Source organism: Suncus etruscus, chromosome 17 (assembly GCF_024139225.1).
Source record: "Suncus etruscus isolate mSunEtr1 chromosome 17, mSunEtr1.pri.cur, whole genome shotgun sequence".
NCBI lineage: Eukaryota > Metazoa > Chordata > Mammalia > Eulipotyphla > Soricidae > Suncus > Suncus etruscus.
The window spans coordinates 60,004,674-60,023,658 of NC_064864.1; the positions used below are offsets into that span (position 1 = coordinate 60,004,674).

Here is an 18,985-nt window from a genome sequence, read left to right on the forward strand (position 1 = left end):
AACAAAACAAAGGCAGCAGCATCTCTTAAGAACTGGTTAGAAGTTTGGAGTCCTGAGATCCTCTCTATACCCCTAAATCTATATAAGCATGGTCATGGGCTCCTTTGCACTTCAAAGTCTAAGTTCTGATCAGTCCTTCATTTGTTCTGTGACAGTGAACATCAATCAACTGTTGCCTTTCTGCTAATTACTAGAGGGATGGACCTGGACCACCTGTACAGTGGTGACGTCAAGCTTCTCAAATGTCTTCCATCTCTTCCACCTCCTCCCGTCCAATATCTACTTGTGTGCTGCCACCTGAGAGGATATGTGAGGGGAAGGTTCTCATGGCATTTCCCAAGTGATCTTGTCTGGGTGGTTCTGTGTAAGTGGCTCTTATAGGTTGTTCAGAGAAAGCTAGTTGGCAGAGAATCTAATTGGATGCCATCGTATTTTTTAAGGTACTTCCAATGTGAACTTTTCAAAGTTGATTGAGAGGTGACTGTGCTGTTTGTTTCAAGTCAATAAGTAATAAACAGCAGCTTGGGATCAGGAAGACCCAAGGAGTGGAAATCCTGATCACAGGGAGCAAGGTTTCAACTGACCTTCAGTTTTTGTGTAAACTTTCTGTTACCAGTGGCAGCTCTGGCTGCACTGGCTACTGTCTCAGAGAACTCAACAACATCATGTCTGCTTTTGTTCATAGGAATAGATGTTTCTGTCCCAGCTAGGACCATCCAGGACAGCACAAACAGTGCTCAGAAGGCATGAAGCTCTCTCCTGCCAATTCTTTGCCAACTAGACTGGTAGTGCAATAAGAGGCCCTGAATTTATTATGTGCCCAGTCGCTACAGTGCCAAGGGTTAAACCAGCCTTGCCCAGGGAAATAGTGCTTGCCCAAGAACCAGGTGTTACCAGGGATCAAATCAGAGTCAGCTGTAGACAAGGAAAGCACTCTGGTCCCAACTGTCTAACATGTTTAAAAGCCCCTGTGAAAGTCACTAGGAGCTGTTACCTCATTCGTAATCTGGTTGCTGAGTTTGGCGTGAAGGAGGCTGGGAGTGTCAGTCACGGCTGTGTACTTGAATGCCTGGGGATGCTGGCGGTATTTGCTCTGATTTCATGAACAGGAAGGAAGAAGACACAGTGAGGTAGAAATCAAGAAGCACAGATGCTTTCAGAGCCAGCTAAGCCTTTAATTCTGAGGTCACACATTGGCAAAGGGAAACTAATTCACTTCTTGGCTTGGAACCTGGCCCTCAAAAAGTCAAAGTAGCAGAGAGAAGGGGACAGAATGGACACCTAACCACAGCAAAGTCCATCAGCCCTTTGTTAGAACCATTAGTCTACATGACTATTAAAACAAGTTTTGTTTCCAGTCAATACCTCAGGTATTCCAAACATATTAGAAACAACACACAACTTTGAAAATACACAAGACTGCATCCCATTCTGGGGATGGGATTTAAAACATTGTGGTAAGCCCAGGTGTCCGATTTTCTTTTTTTAAGCACTAAAGATGATTCTGAAGCATTCTGGGGCTTAGGAACCTCTATTTTATAGAGTTTTCATTACAAAAGCAAGACACTAGGGCTGGAGTGATAGCACAGTGGGTAAGTCAATGAGATTCGATCTCCAGCATCCATATTGTCCTGGGAGCCCACCAGGAATAATTTCTAGGTCAGATCAGTAGGAACCCCTGAGCACTGCCAGGTGTACCCCCAAAACTAATTAAAACAAACAAATTTTAAAAAAGAAAAAAACACACCAAAATTAGAGTCAAACTTGTTTGGTGTCCCCTGTCACATATGTGCCTTCTCAGCTGTTCCCTGACTTCTCTGATCAATATGAAAGAAGAACATCACTGTCATCCTCCCCTCCTGTCCTTGCTTCTTTTATGAGCACAAGTCTCAGAATTCTGGAGAAATTCTGTGGCCATTCAAACAGCTTAGTATGCTACAGTTCCTTAAGTTTACAAAAAACTCAAGATGCTTATAGCAACCAGTTCATTTGTACTCACCAGAAAAGTATTTACTATACGTAGAGTAGTGTTATTAGTGCTACTCTTCATAAAGACTAACCCTAGAAGGCCTGAGAGTCCCATGTTGCTAATTAGGGAGCTGAGGACTTGTTTTCTTAGTTTGATCTTCAAGTCCATGTTCTCTCTTGATCATATATCTCACTAGCTTGTCTCTGTGTTTCTTTGCTTGCCTATTTCCACTCTAGAAAGGCCTGTGTTCTCTCTTACATACATACTTCTCCCTTTCTTTCTCCTTACATCTTTCAATTGCTTCAAAAAAATACAGAATCTCTACAACCTGGGGAACTAGTCCCATCCTGTCTCTTCCACCAGCCTCCATGGTTACCTCGCTGATGAGTTCCGATGCTTTCTTCCTGCCTTCAATCTCCAAAGTACCAGGAATGACACAGGCCACACCACGCATGAAGTTCAGGTCTGACCGATACACATTCTATAGAGTACAAAGACCAGATGGAATCAGGACAACAAGAACATAAAGGGTGGGCAAAGGAACCAAAGCTCAAGAGCATCTGGCTTATAAGCCTGGGTCCTGCTGTTTCTCAGCTACTCCTGTGATAAGGTTTAACTGGGAAACCAAACCATGGGCCTGAATAGACCTAGTTCTGCTGAACCTGATTCGCAGATCAGGGAGAGGGATGCAAGGTAGAATTTTATTTTATTTTATTTTATTTTATTTTATTTTGAGAAGGAAGCACCTAGTGATGTCAGGGTTATTTCTGGCTCTGCACTCAGTAATTACTCCTGGACTGGTGGTGCTTGTGGTACTATATGAGATGCTGATGACCAAACTCAAGTCATCCAAGTGCATGGCAGCACCCTACCCTCCAAAAGAGTAACCTCAATAGAATTCCTCCAGAGATCTCTTAGTATATAGGGATGTTGACAGTGAAGTGGAAAAGATAATACCAAGACTATAAAAGGCACTATGATAAAGTAGCACAGATCCTCACTACAGGTAGTGGGCAATGACTGCAATCCTTAAGACTCAGTCAATGATAATTCCCTATATAATCTTTGTACAGAAGACTTCAGAGTGGAAATGCATTGGATGTTTAACAAGCTCAAAGAAGCAATAAAATGTACTATCAATAAAACACAGATCATATGAGTGCAGAAATGAGAAAACTACAAACAGAAATACCAAACCTGAAAAAAAAATCACTGAAAGGCCTCAACTGAAAAAAACAGCTGCTGAGAACAGAATCAGTAAACTCCAAGACGAGGTGCAAAAAATATCCAGACAACAGCAGATAGAAAACATAAATGAACAGCTGGCAAAGGAATTTGACAAGGAACAATAAAAGAATCATCAAGGTCCCAGAAGGCCAGGAAGGAAACCCTAACGAAGAAGTAAGAGTCAAGTTTCCCAGAATTGGAAAGTGTATGCACCCACATCCAGGAGGTTGGAAAGGATCCAGCTAAAAGAGATTCAAATACTCTAAGACACATAATCCCAGTGACTAAAACCACAGTTAGAGAAAGAATACTAAAAGCAGCAAGACCAAAGAAAGAAATTATATATAAAAGAGTGAAATCCTCTAGGTTTGAAGACAATGGTGGGTCATAGTGAATATAAAAATCAATTAAATGAACAACTCAGCAAGGATACTTTTCCTGCCTAAACTCTCAGATTTGAAAGAACAATACACAACTTCACAAGTAAACAACTCAGGAACTTCATAGTTTCAAAACCATCTTTGCAATAACTAAAAGAGCTACTTTATGACAAAATAAATCCCACAAATACACCAAACCCCTACAGAAAGATGGCACAAAATTTTATGACTGTAGTTTCTTTCTATGTCAATGGGCTAAATGCACCAATTAAGAGACAGACAGTGGCAAGATAGAATAGAAAATTAAACCCAACATTGTTCTGCCTCTAAGTAACACATAGCCAGAGCAAACACAGACAAAATTTAGGTAAGAAGACAATTCATCAAGCAAAGAACTCCCTCCAAACAATCAGGGTGATTATACTGTATCAGATGCATCAGATGACAGATTTCAGGATGAAAAGGGTTATAAGAGACAGTAGAGGCCATTTTTTAATTATCAAGGTTATGTACATTATGAAAAACTCAGAATTCTAATAATATATGAATCTAATGTGGGAAAGCAAAATACTTAAAACAACTGCTAATAGACTTGAAGAAAGACATAGAGTAACACAGTAATAGTTGGAGACTTCAACACTGCTATTAATTATAACTAGATCAACCAGACAAAAGCTCTTGCTTTGAAAGAATAAATAAAACAGAGCATATTTATGTGTACTATATACATAAATAATACACATATATATTCATTTTCAAAAAGCAGGGGACACATTCTTCTTATGGGATATTCTCTAAGATAGACCACATGACAGTATATGAAACAAATCCCCACAAAGAGAGTAGAAATCATACCAATTATCTTCTCAGAGCTGAAAAACATAAGTGAATTACAAAAACTTAAAAATTACTCTAAAACCTGGAAATTGAGCAATTTGCTACTTAACAACCAGTGGGTCTGGATGGGAATTAAAAGCAAAATATTCCGGGGCCAGAGAGATAGCACAGCAGTAGGGCGTTTGCCTTGCAAGTGGCTGACCCAAGACCAATGGTGGTTCAAATCCAGGCATCCCATATGGTCCCCCATGCTTGCCAGAAGCGATTTCTGAGCAGAGAGCCAGGAGTAACCCCTGAGTGCCACCACTTTTTTGGGTGTGACCCAAAAGCTAAAAAAACAAAACAAAAAAACAACAAAAAAACAAAAAACAAAAACAAAACAAAATATTCCTGGAAACAAACAAGAATGAGGACATAAGCTATCAGAATTTGTGGGACACTGTTAAAATGATGTTAAGAGGAAATTTCATAGTTATTTAAACTTTAACCAGGAAGGAACATCCCACATAAAACTATCGACGGTTGGGGCCAGAGTGATAGTATGGAGGTATGGCATTTGCCTTGCATGCAGAAGAACGGTGGTTTGAATCCCAGCATCCCATATGGTCCCCTGACCCTACCAGAAGTGATTTCTGAGTGTAGAGCCAGGAGTAACCCCTGGAGTAACACACTGTCGGGTGTGACCCAAAAACAAAACAAAAAAAATATCAACAGTGTACCTTAAGATATGGAAAAATGACCAAAAAAGAATCTCAAAGCAGGCAGAATAAAGGAAATAATAAAACTTGGACACCATTTTTATTCAACATAGTACTGAAGGTACTTGACATGGCAATAAAACAAGAAACAGATATTAAGGGCATCCAGATTAGAAAGAAAGAAGTCAAGATCTCAGTATTTGTGAATGCCCTGATACTATAATTAGAAAATCCTAAAGACTCTACCAAAAAAGCTCCTAGAAACAATATATTTGTAAAGTATCATGCTACAAAATCAATACTCAATACTCCATGGTTTTCCTATATCCAAATAATGAATGATAAGAAAGTTATTTTTTAAAATTTCATTCACAATGTACAGCTACAGAATTTTTTAGCTGATTCTGAAATATTTGACCTATACTAATACCTATAAAAGACCTGTACATAGAAAATTACAAGACCAGTGCAAATGGCCAGAATGATAGCACAGTGGGGAGATTGCACATGGCCAATCTGGTTCAATCCCGGCATCCCATATGATTTCTCAAGCCTGCCAGGAGTGATTTTTGAGCACAGAGCAGGAAATAACCCTTGAACCAGGTGTGGCCCTTAAACAAACAACAAAAAAGGTCAGTTCAAGAAATAAAAAAAGGACATTAGTAAATGTAAACACATCCCTTAATTAAGAAGATTAATATCATCCAAATATCCCCCCCTTTTAAGTGGAGCAAGGAAAAACCCCAACAAGTGATGGTGAAAAAACTTGTTAGTTATGTGCAAACAAGTAACTCACCTCTAACACCACTCACAAAAGTCAAATCAAAATGGATTAAAGACCTTAATATCAGACTTGAATCCATAGACACATAGAGAAATATGTAGGCAGAACTCTCCATAACAATACTGTTAGAGGAATCTTTAAGGACGAAACACTGGGGCCAGCGAGGTGGCGCTAGAGGTAAGGTGTCTGTCTGCCTTGCAAGCGCTAGCCAAGGAAGGACCACGGTTTGATCTCCCGGTGTCCCATATGGTCCCCCCAAGTCAGGGGCAATTTCTTAGCCAGGAGTAACCCCTGAGCATCAAATGGGTGTGGCCGAAAAACCAAAAAAAAAAAAAAAAAGGATGAAACATCATTGACCAAGCAAATGAAAGCAGAATAAAAAATGGGACAACTTTAAATTAAGAAGCTTCTGTACCTCAAATAAAATGATAAAAGTATTTAAAAAAGTATAAAAATAAATATAAAAAATAAAAAGTATAAAAAGACAGCCCATTTATGGGAGAAGTCATTTACCTAACATTTGATAAGGGGTAAATATCAAAGATATATAAGACACTAGTATAACTTTTCAAGAAAAACAACCAACTCAAACAAAAAATGGGGAGAACAGATAAACAGAAACTTCCTCAAAAAAGCAATGGCCAAAAGGCAAAAGATAAAATGTTTTGCATCACTAATTATCACAAATCAAAACAATGAGATATCATCTCACACCAGACACTGGCACATATCACAAAGAACAAGAAAAATAAGTAGTAGTGTGGATGTGGGAGAAAGGTATTCTGACTCACTACTGGTGGGAATGAAAACTAATCTAGTCTTTCTGAAAAACAATATTGACGTTCAAAAAAAAAAATCTAGAAATTGAGCCTCTATTTGACCCTGCAACTCCACTTCTTGGAATATACCCTAAGGGCCCAAAAACAAAATGGAGAAAAGACATTTGGAACCCTATTTTATTTACAGCCATACTCTGTAAACAATCCAAGTGTCCAAGAATAGATTACTGGATAAGGAGAATATGGAACATATAAACAGTAGAATATTACTTGAAAAAATTACATAGAAAAAATAAAGTCATGCCATTTGCAGCTACATGAGGGTACCTGGAGAAGCATCATACTGAGTGAAATTGGTCAGAGGGAGAGATTGACACAGAATAATCTGTCTCATATATGGGCTATAAAGAAAGATAATGGTGGAACAATGAATACCCAAAGACAATAAAAACAAAAAACATGAGGTCTATTACCCAGTAGGAAGCATGTCTCTTGAGGGGGCTATATGGTGGAGGAAAGCATTCAAATGGGAGGAGAAAGTGCCAAAAGGTGATAGAATGTTATATATGAAAGCCTACCAGCAACAGCACTGTAATCCACAATGCAAAAGCTTATTTCAAGTAAGTGTCTCTTGTAGAAGTAGACTGGGGGGTGGGTGGTAAATGGGTGTGGAGTAGAGGGACATTGGTGGGGGGAAGTGGTGAATGGATCAGTGCTGAAACACTATGCCTGAAACCCAAATATGAATAACAGTTATTTCATGAAACTAAATAAATAAATAGTTGCACTCATAATAAAAATAAGTTAGTGGCTTTGTGAGGAAGAAGGAGGCGAAAGAAGTGTTGGGACCGAAGGGCAATGGCCCTGCCCTGTTCCATCCTCTCTTCTGCCACATATTCCATGTACCCCTTCTTAGATAATGGGGAGAGAGGAAGCTCTAGCCCACCTGGAGCAGTAACAGTGTCAGTGGCTAACCCTGATCATGCAGCATTGGGAATCTTGACATCTTATCAAGATATTCTCTGTGCTGCTTTCTCCCCTCCTCATCCAGTGGGGGTGTTCTTGGGTAAACCATCCCCTATCTTTAAGCATCACTCCTCTTTCCATAAGAACCAATATCCCAGCCCCATTAATGGGGTATCATGCTCAAAATTCAATAGGGGAGCTGGAGCAATAGCACAGTGGGTATGGCATTTGCCTTGCATGCAGCCAATCCAGTTTCCATCCCTGGCATCCTCGAGTCCAACAGGAGTAATTCCTGAGTGCAGAGCCAGGAGTAAGCCCTGAACACTGCCAGATGTGACCCAGAAACAAACAAAAACAAACAAACAAAAAATAGCGATGCAGCTCATTTAGAATTAGACAGGACACAGGAGGGGGCAATGTTCCAAAACCAAGCCCAGGCTCCTCACCTTGAGTCCCTAAGGAGACCACAGGAGCTGCATATCCCTTTTTGGGGGGAAATTCTGAGAGCAGAAGCACTCCCAAAGAGGACAGACCCTCACCTCGCTCTGCAGCTGGTGGGCTTTCTTGGCACAGCTCAGCCTCAGATCTTCAGCCAAGGATGTGTGCTGAGGTAGTGGGTGTCTGTAGTCCTGGTCACTGGCCAGGTTCTGCGCCTGCCTGGCATGCACCAAAGTGACCATGTCCAAGGGTAGATGGAACTGAGCCTTTGAAAGTTCAAAGCCTTTCTTGTAATTCACCTGGAGGGACAGACAGATTCGAGATTATTGCACAGCCATCACTAACCAGGGAATAAATTCCCTTAGAGTTTTCTTCAATGATCCAAGTTTTTTCCAATGATTGGGGGTGGAGGTGTGCTTGGTTTTGAGCTCCTTATGGCTTCCTGAGTAGGACTCTCTTGCCACCCTAATTCCTGAGGCCCTTGACTTGGAGGACAAGGATGCTCCATAAGGTCCTCCCTGGTGGGGCCATCAAGAAACTCAAGGGACAGCTACACTGGCAGTGCCTTCATACGCATGTCCTAACTTATTCCCTTTCCTAAGGCAGAAGCCTGAGCCTATGACTATTTCTACTTCCAACATTCCTGAAGGTCTCTAAGAGGACCCAGCACAGGGCCAAAGCTCCAAAGACACAAAGAACTCTTCTTTGTTCTAATGAAAAGTTTCTTCAAATCCCAGACAACTAGGCTCCTTCCTGGTAAATCTGGAAGTTCTGGGAGCTGGAGCAGTGGCGCAGGCGTAAGGCATTTGCCTTGTGTGCTATAGCTTAGGACAGACTGCGGTTCAATCCCCTGGCATCCCAATCCCCTGGCATCCCATATGGTCCCCCAAGTCAGGAGTGATTTCTAGCACACAGCCAGGAGTAACCTCTCAGCATCACTGGGTGTGCTCCCCTCAAAAAATAATCTGGAAATTCTGAGGATTGGATATTTTTCAGAGTCCCACATATATCCTGAGGGAGAGGGGAGATTCCTGGTTTCTGGACCACAAGCACCATTCTGCCTTTGGAGGAGCCCTCTGAAGAGCCATTAAGTTTATCCCAGCTTTTAGAAAGCATTATAATGCAGATCTCAGCCCTCTGGCCACCCTTCTGAAACTCCAGCTCATCTCTAAATTCCCACCGCCTTCTCTGATCCGTTCTTCATGCCTAGCACCAGGCCACAAACACTGCAAGTCTAAGCCCCTATTCTGAGGTTCATATCCCAGGAAATTAAGACACAAGGTGGTTGGAAATGAGAAAACTGGCCAGAAAGTACAGAAGAGAGGACATTTGCCTTGTATGCAACAGATCCAGGTTCCATCCCTAGCACCCAGATGACCTATCCTGAGTGAGGAGCTAGCAGTAACCCCTGAGCATCACATGATGTAATCCTCAAACCAAAACTAATCAAACAAAAAACAGGTTCTGGAAGTAGGAAAACTAGATTCTGTAGACTGACCCAAGCCCCACAGTGGTTCCTGTTCAGTCCACACACCCCAAGTGCAGCTCTTGGTCAGAATCACAGAAGGCCCAATCCTGAAGGAAATGAACCCACCTCTTACTGGACAGAGGAAGCTGCCAAAGCCAAGTGAGACAAGGGGCCTGGCAATGTCACAGGGCTGGCTGGATGCAGTCAATGCCCCCAAGAATGCTCCCACATGGTGGTGCCCTAGTTAATTAGTTGGGAGCCCCCAGGCTTATGGCTGCTTCTCACACTTACGTCGCTTTGCAGAGAGTTGGCATACACAGAATGTGCCAAGCTGATGTCATCCTCCAAGCTCTTGGATCCAAGCATTTGTCCTTTCATTTTCTCAAATGCTTCTTTGTATTTGTACTAAAGGGAAAGAGCAGGAGAGAGTAACAGCTCAGGGACAAGGGACGCAGAATGGAAGAAGTGGGTACTGGGCAAAAATGTTTTGTTCTTTTGGCCGTTCACTGGGAAAGTTAAAAGAAAATGCGTGGGAGTCCTCAAAAGGCCTAGTCTTTCATATGCAAGACTCCCAAAGACTTAAAGAACTTGCTATAAACCGACGGGACATGTGGACATGTGGGAGGCCATACAGGAGTAAGGTGGGTGTATTGTTGGTGCCTCTTCACATGCATGGCTGTGGGGAAGCACAGGGTGGGGGTGCTTTTCATCTTTCCGGGGCCCAAATCAACAGTCCAGCATCAGGCTTTGTACCCCGACAAGGGAATTATTTTGTTATAAGGTCTTTTCTTCCTCACTGGTTATTGCCTTGCCACACTGCCACAGTAAGGGGGGCGAGAAGAGACTATTATTCACAGGCAAAAGAAGGCAGAGGTCAGGAAACAAGAAGTAAACAAAAATAATTTTTTAAAGAGTTCATTTAAAAAATTATCATAGGGGCCAGAACAATAGCACAGTGAGTAGGGCATTTGCCTTCATGCAGCCAACCTGGGTTTTCAATCCCCAACATCCCATATGGTTCCCAAGCACTGCCAGGAATAATCTATGAGCACAGAGCCAGGAGTAACCCCTGAGCACCATTGGGTATGCCTCCCACAAAATAAATGGTTATGATGATGAAGTCAATGCTTACATCGCTGATGATTTCACCAGAAGCCTTTGCTGCTTGGAATGGAATGGCATCCAGCCTCAGCTTATAGCCACCTTCTCGAAGTTTGCTCCACGACTCCTTATACCGTGTCTGTTGAAAGGTATGCACAAAGCAAGAATTTGGGGAGCCCTGGTGGGCTTCTGCCCCTTTTTCCCTCAATGAGAATCTGATTTGTGGCTAGGATTCCCTTATTCAACACCACTTCATCACACCCCCACCCCCACTGCTGGAGTTAAAGATCACTTGGGCTGAGTAATAAAGATTTAGATCCTGTTCTGTTTCATGTCTGCTTTTGGGGGCAGTGGGGTAAAGCCTGGGGTGAGGGGGGCAGAGGTGGGGCGGTACAGATATAGGTGTTTTGAAGCCACAGAGATCCAGAATCCTCTGAGCAGCAGGGTGATGGGATAAAGGGGACTCAGGACTACAGGAGCATGGAGCATGCTCTTTTGGTAGAACCACAGAGTCCTCATCATAGGATAGGAAGGGGGTGCTAGTGACAAGTCGGGCCCTCAAGACTGGCACTGCTGCTGGCTACAATCATGCTCTGATGCTCCTTCATTCCAGCCCCTCCACACAGACGCCTTTTGTACCAAGGCAGTTTTCCTCATTTTGTTCTGGTCTATGAGCTTAAGTTTCACATGTGGGACCCAGTGCAAAAGAAAATGTGGGGCCCCTGTTAACAAGGTCACATATTCTGACAGGTGATGGGAGAGCAGTGAAGCAAGTGTGGGACCTTGTGCAAGCCACAGGCCTCCAATCTCTCATCCTTTATCCAGCAACCCTTAGCCTGGCCTCACCTCGCTGATATTCATAGCATTCAGCCTGGCCAGCAGAACTTCAGGGAGATCGACTGTCTGCGTATAGTGGTGCTTGAGACTTTCTCCCTGCTCCCTGTACAGCCTCTGTGATGAAGACAGTGTTTAGAAGACCCCACATCACACCACTCCCCAATGCAGCCTCCATCCCTTTATATTTCTGAGACAAAGGGGCAGTAATGTCACTCCCCCAGGGACACACTTCCACAGGTTCTCCCCACCACGTACAATGAGTCATCCATTGTCCCCCCAATATTGCCTTCCCAAGTGGTGATACAACCTGAGTGAAGGGTCTGATTGACGTGTGGCCGAGAGGTGTCCATACAGGCCTTTTTAATACCTGCCATTGTGCTATAGTGTCCCCAACCACCGCCCTGGGAGAATGTCGGAACCCAGAAGTTGTCAGAGAAAGAGTGAATCAGAGCCCTGGACATGCCCTCACACACACACCTCCCTCTCTCTGTGTATGTATCTCTCCAGGTAGGAAAACCACATAGTGTTGTCAGTGACAAGTTGGGCCCCAAGACTCTTCAGCACTGTTGCTGGCTGCACTCAGCTATACCCTGATGTCCTCGGTTCCAGCCTCTCCACACAGATATTCTTCGTACCAAGGTAGCTCTCTCTCTGTCTCTCTTTCTCTCTATCTCTCTGTATCTCTCTGTCTCTCTCTGTCTCTCTCTCTCACTCACACACACACATACACACACACACACACACACACACACACACACACATACCCTCTCTCCTCTCTTCTAGGACTACACCCAGCAGCGCTTAGAACTTATTCGTAGCTCTACACTCAGGGGTCGCTCTGTGGGATCATAGGACCATATGAGATGCTGGGGGTCAAACCTAGGTCAACTATATGAAAGGAAAGGCAAGCATTCGATCTGCTGCATTATCTCTTAGACCCTGGACTTATATCTATCCTGTTCCTTCTCTCCCTAGTTCCCAGTGAAAATTCTTGGCCTAATACAAGGCCTCTGGATGTTATTCACTGAAAACTGATTGTGCAGCCTGTGATGTGCCAGCGGTGAATAATAACACACTCAGCCACTGGAGAAGCATTTCTAAGCCAGGTGTTTCCATCCAAAAGCCTGAAGATGTGTTCCTTTTCTCTGCATCACAGCAGTGCCCCCTAGAGTTGGTTACAGGAAGGAAGGAGCCCTCATCTCTTTCTCCCAAGGAGAGTTAAGTTTCCCTTTAACTTAGTTTACAAGAACAAATCACTTTGTTCTCAATGGTTATCATTTGCAAATTATTAATAAATGATCCACTGCTAATCCTCTGTAAAACCACGTGGTTACCCTGTGCCTTTTCATAGGCTTGTTAAATAAAGTGGCTCAAAGACAATAAACTACTTCACTGGGAATCAGAGAACTTGGGGGCCTCTCCCCACCCTGGGTTTGTACATCTCTCCTGGTACAGAGCATGGTCTGAAGCTGTTGAGAAGTGTGTCTGCTCAGACCAACACTGGTGCACCACCCAGTATCAGCCAACCTAAGCCAAGCCATGTCTCACATGAATTTTTACAGAACCTTGTCATTCCCTCCATTCCAGCCAAGCCTGCCTAGCACTGGGTTACAAAGGCCAGGTCTCAGTTTTATGTTATAAAGGAAATATGAGAAATAGCTCCAAAGTTAGCCTGGGGTATCTAAATAATACTCATATCTGTTTAATGTCTTAGACAGTTCCGAGAAAGGAAATTCTTGTCCTGAGGTCCCAGGAAATCTACTTATGACTTCGACATTCCAATTAGCAAGATTTTTATCCCCCCCCCCCAAGTTCCTGTCCTGAAAACAAAGGAAGCCAGGAAAAGTCCCAGCCACAGACAAATCTTGGAGACTTACAAATGGGAAGGAAAGAGAGCAGGGGGCAGTGGGTAGGCAGAGCCCCACTTGGCATCCTGGGAACAGTAACTCCCCATTTGCATCCTAATGAGGAGGCCCCCCCACTAAGGAGTATCTCGGCAATGGAGGAGAATCTCCTTCATCCTTAGAACAACAGAAGGAGCAAGTCAAGAACCCCTCGGCTTCAATCGCACTGTTGAAAGGGGGGCTCACTTGCAGTCATAATGTATATACATTATCACTTACATCCACTGCTTGGGTATAACTAATTCTGGCCTGGACCATCTCCGGAGTGTCTTTAATACTGGTAAACTTCAAAGCATCTGGATGCTGACGGTACTTCTTCTGTTGAGCAGAAAAAGATCAAAGCTGTGAATTTTGTGCTGCTCTTTCATGCCATTTGAAAGAGAAAATCATAGGTTGCTTGAGATTAGAGTGAATTTGTGAACATAATTATTGTGCGGCTTCCTCCATCTTTATATCCTAGGTACCTTCAGGTTAATATTTGTTTCAATTTAAGAATAGCTTTATGTCAATTAACATTAAAGTATTGTTGCCTGGTGCAAAGAAAACACCTCAAAATTAGATTACCCCAATAAAGTAACTAGAGGATACAGACTTAGGGCAAGGTTTTTTCCTATGGGCTTCAAATTCTGTCTTGCCACTGTTTACATAGCATAGTTTGGGTCTCTCAAGCAAGTAAAAACTTCATCACATTTGTCACTTGAAAATTTTAATTTTTCTCCACAAAAAAAGTATAGCAGGGATTATCACAGCCAAAATTCTTGTACTGCATTGTCATTGATCATAAACTATACAATAAATATAGAAACCATTGTATTTCAGAAGAGGCCAGAGAGAGAACACTATGGGTAAGTCTTGAATGCAGCCAACCCAGGTTTGTCCCCAGTGTCCCATGTGGTCTCTTGCTCCTGATCACCACAGGAGTCCCTCTCCCCAAAACAGAATCTATTGTATCTCAGATCCACAATCATTCCTTAAAATGTTACAAGAGTAAGAAAAAGTACTATTATTGAAAGGCATCTCCATATAGTTTGATAGAGACTGAAACAAGATACTAACAAAAACTTAAAATGCTGGTAGATCAAACTGCCCAATTTTGAAATAGTTTGAAAATTATGCATAATTCTAGCTTTAAAAAGTACATTTCAGGGAGACTAAATTGATTATTATCTTAATAAAATTATAATGGATATCTTTTCTCAAATCAAACAATTATTTTATAAATAACTTCCATGTCTGTTGGGTGGATTTTTTAGCAATTGGGTAGTCTTAAAAAAAGAGTTTAGTATTTAGCCAGAATTGACCCTTCACCTTTTCCAATAAAGATTTATTGGAACACAGCCATGTCTGCTCATTGACATATTACTTATGATTGTAGGTTATAGTCATGGAATTGAGTAACTTCAAGAGAAAACTATACCCACAAAGTAAAAAGCCAATACTATCTGATCCTTTGCAACAGTTTGCTGAGCCCTGCCTAAAGTAACAGGTGTGTGCATTTTGAGGGAGAGGGACACACACTAAGAGGTGCTCAAAAGTTATTCCTGGCTCTGCACTTAAGTAACATTCCCGTCAGGCTCATGGACCACATAGGATGCTGGGGATCAAACACAGGTCAGCTGCATGCAAGGTACATTCTCTACCCACTGTACTATCACTCTGGCTCCATATTTGTGCTTCTTTCAACAGTGCCTTTCAGCAGTGGACACTGAAATGAAACAGATGGAACAAGTTGCTGAAAGACCCTGAAGTTTAAGGAAAAAGGTATGAAGCAAAGACAAGTGAGAAAGGCAAATCTGTTGAGTAGATTTGTAAAAATGTCCCAACTGTGGTGGAGCAAAAGTTCTAGAATGATCTTTGGGTTGTCCAGCTCAGATGCAAGCAGCCATATTCCTGCAGTCTGAATTCTGGCCATAAAGTGTTGAGGATTAAAAAAAATACTGAAAAATAAATCCTTTTGAATTATTTGTTTGCTGAGGAGCAAATCCAGGGCCTCACATATAAAGCATGTGCTCTCCCACCGAGAGACATTCAGCCGCTGGCTCAGTCATTGAGAACCATGCTGGGTGCCACTGTCTTAAAAAAAAAAAAGAACAGGCTTTTTGGGAGGCAATACCACATTGGGGGCAGTGTTTGGGGGTAACTCTTGGCTCTACACTCAGGAATCACTTTAGTTGCTGCTCCTTGGGCCATATGGGATGCTGGACATGGACCCCAATCTGCCATGTACAAGACAAGCATCTTGCCCTCTGTGCTCTCTCTCCAGGCCCAGGTCTGGCTTTTTATGAACATTTATGTTTCTGCTAGGATGAAGTCACATAAATTGCAGTGGGGTTGAAGTAACTTCCCAACTTCTCAATGAGAGAGAGAGAGAGAGAGAGAGAGAGAGAGAGAGAGAGAGAGAAGAGAAAGATTGGAAAGAGGAGAAACAGAGGAAGGAGAGTGAGAGAGAGGAGCAAGAGAAAGGAACAAGACAAGAGAGAGGAAGGAGATTGAGAGGAGAGAGTGAGAAAGAGAAAAGTGAGGAGAAAGGGAGAGAGAGGAAGAGAGGAAAGAGGGAAAGAGAGGGAGAGAGGAGAGAAAGGAAAGAAAGGAGAGAAAGAAGAGATAGGGTGAAGAGAGGAGACAAACAGAGGAAAGAGTGAAAGAGAGGAGAAAGAGAAAGGAGGAACAAGAGAGGGGAAGGAGACTGAGAGAAGAGAATGAGAAAGAGGAAAATGAGGAGAAAGGGAGAGAGAGAGAGAGAGAGAGAGAGGGAGGGAGAGAGAGAGGGAGGGAGAGAGAGAGAGAGGGAGGGAGAGAGGGAGGGAGAGAGAGAGAGAGAGAGAGAGAGAGAGAGAGAGAGAGAGAGAGAGAGAGAGAGAGAGAGAGAGAGAGAGAGAGAGAGAGAGAGAGAGAGAGAGAGAGAGAGAGAGAGAGAGAGAGAGAGAGAGAGAGAGAACTGGATCACGTGCCGGCTGCCAGGTAGCTGTCCAAAGCCTGTTTACCCTGGGCGGGGAGAGAAGGCGGGGCAGAGCTCAAAGTTCCGCTAGGGCTGTCGGTGCATCTTTCATCAGGGCTCCTGCCTGACTTCATTAGAAAGGTAAGACAGTGGGTAGCAATTGAGCCCCATTTGATGGTCATTATTATTCATAATTTCATTTGTCACCCACTTTGTTTTCACCAGGGGCTCTGCGGGGCCCCTGCTGGCGTGTTTGGTATGTGCTTCTCCCCTAATTACCAGCGCTGGTCTCTGCTGGGAGGCTTTTCATGTGGCTTTGCCTTTTTCTTTGCCTTTCGAGTGGAAATTATTTTAATTTTATACAGAGATGCCGAATGCAGCCGGGCCTATTGCGGGCCGTGCGGAAAGCTCACCTCGCTAATGAGTTCTCCTGCCTTCTTCGCCTGCTCCACATTTAATGACCCGGTGGCGACCCAGCCCGTGCCTTTCATCCACTTCACATCTGCCCTGTACAGGTTCTGACAAAGGAGAGAGGGAAGAAAGACAGGCCATTGTCGCGCCACGTTTAGAGGGGCCATTAGCGGCTCCCCGGGGCAGCCCGCTGCCCGCTGAGTCAAATTAGATGCCTCTTTGTCTTATCCATTTCTGCACAGTCACAGGTAGCACCGGAACGTCAATGAATGTCCCCATTAATTGGGGGCGCCCTGCTGACGGTGGCTTGAGACCCCACCCGATGCCATGCCGTGGAGGGTGCAGCGGGAATGTTGAAATCCACCTTATCCCTCATTACGGGACTCAGGCGCACTGGGAAAGAGGCGCATCCTCATTGTCTGCTGCCCTCCCGGCTCAGCTCCTTGTTTAAAATAACAGGCAGGGGAGAGGGAAATGAGAACTCGGCCCACCACCCCCCAGCCCAGGGGGGCAGCTATTCAATGGAATGGCACAAGGCATTGAAGGGGGGGCTCCCACAACAAATTCCTTCCTCCCCACTGGCCCCCAGCAGTGCTCTGCAGGGTTTGGCCAAGGGGACTTCTCATTACTTGTTACTGAACCATGGGTTTAAAGCAGGCCCAGGAGGGAGCAAAGTCCTATCTCTTTAGAATAACTCTCCCTGGAGGGGTGTTTGGGTCTTCTGATCCCACCCTGTGGGAATGCTCCTGGTCCTTGGGCCTGCCTTTCAGGTCACCTGCCCTATGTACACAAGACACAACAGAAGAAACCAGAACAACAACAAAAAACCTTGGAGAGTCCCAGGGGTAAGGGGAGGGGGCAAGCAATTTGGAGACCTTTTATTCTAAAGATGAGGGGACTCTAGGTGGGGAAAGGAGAGGGAATGCCAGCACAGGACCAGCCTGAGTTATACAAGTCATAGATCTGTACTGTGTTCCCTGGGCGAGCAAAAGAAATCTATGTAGGCACAACATCCAAAAAGGACAAAGAGGCTTTAAGATTTTCTGTGGGTATAGAATTTCCAACATGCGGATTGCAGCAAGGTGCAATAGCTACATTTCCTCCAAGGAAGCCTGAAATCAGTGTCCCTTAAGTGTAAACAATCTAGGGAAGGGGCCCACTGAGGGAGCCCCAGTACTGATCTTTACACACTCAGGCACACACATCACTTACATCGCTCTGCAGACCATACGCCTTCTTGGCCCACTCCAGCTTCAGGTCTGTAGGCAGAGCTGTGAAGTGGTGTGGCACGGTCTTGTAGCCCACATCTGTGGCTAGATGCTGAGCTCTGCGTGCATGCACCAGGTGGGCCATGTCCAGGGAAACGTGGCACTGGGACTTCACATCCTCGAATCCCTTCTTGTACTCCAGTTCACTTTGCAGCTTGGACATTTGGAGAGAGTGGCTCATCTGCGCATCCCCTAGGGCACCCTGTGCACCAATGAGCTTCCCTCTGGATCTCTCATAATCCTCCTTGTACTTCACCTAAAAAAGAACAGTCCAGGGGGACTTTAGTGCCTCCTAAAGGAATCGTTCCACTTCAAACCACAGGCCAGAGGGCTCAAGCAAAGTCAATCAACAGAATTTTATTAGATATAGTATAATTAAAAGGTCTCTTCCTCTACTGGTAAGTTTTCCTTCATCAAATACTGACATAAAACATTACCTCTTGTTACTTCCCTTTTGACCTCAGCTGCCAGAAAGCTAAAGAAAATGTCTGGCTTTGAAATAATCTACTTCCAACTTCCTAGTGAAATCCTATATTTCTTAAAAGTCTTCTGGGTTTTCATGAAAAATAATGTCTTTTTAGGGGGATCCGGAGAGATAGCATGGAGATAAGGTGTTTGCCTTGCATTCAGAAGGGTGATGGTTCGAATCCCAACATTCCATGTGGTCCCCTGAGCCTGCCAGGAACAATTTCTAAGCATAGAGCCAGGAGTAATCCCTGAGTGCTACCAGGTGTGATCCAAAAAACAAAGCAAAAACAAAAACAAAAAAAGTTTCTTTTTAAAGTAATAATAATAAATAACAATAATTTCTTTTTAAAAGTAAGCCTGTCATAAAAAGTACAGCATCTAAAATACTCCTTTCTATTTGAGAAAAGGGTTCAAAATGAAGAATGTATAGTGTACATATGAACAAATATTTAGGAATATGGGAACTTAAGAGAGCCTTTGACCCAAGAATGCATATGCGTACACACGGCCTA

The 18,985-nt window shown here is 43.6% G+C and overlaps 1 protein-coding gene across 3 annotated transcripts in view; it reads right to left on the reverse strand.

The window, feature by feature from the left end:
• Positions 1-18,985, reverse strand: part of NRAP (nebulin related anchoring protein) — a 73,627-nt gene that overhangs the window by 17,817 nt on the left and 36,825 nt on the right. For all 3 annotated transcript variants that reach the window (XM_049764401.1, XM_049764402.1, XM_049764400.1), the window contains 9 exons: positions 17,950-18,261; positions 16,740-16,844; positions 13,608-13,706; positions 11,494-11,598; positions 10,679-10,786; positions 9,838-9,951; positions 8,180-8,377; positions 2,346-2,450; positions 995-1,093 (listed from right to left, as the gene is read on the reverse strand). In XM_049764401.1, the coding sequence (XP_049620358.1) occupies positions 995-1,093; positions 2,346-2,450; positions 8,180-8,377; positions 9,838-9,951; positions 10,679-10,786; positions 11,494-11,598; positions 13,608-13,706; positions 16,740-16,844; positions 17,950-18,261 (1,245 nt within the window). The remainder of the gene's footprint in view (positions 1-994; positions 1,094-2,345; positions 2,451-8,179; positions 8,378-9,837; positions 9,952-10,678; positions 10,787-11,493; positions 11,599-13,607; positions 13,707-16,739; positions 16,845-17,949; positions 18,262-18,985) is intronic.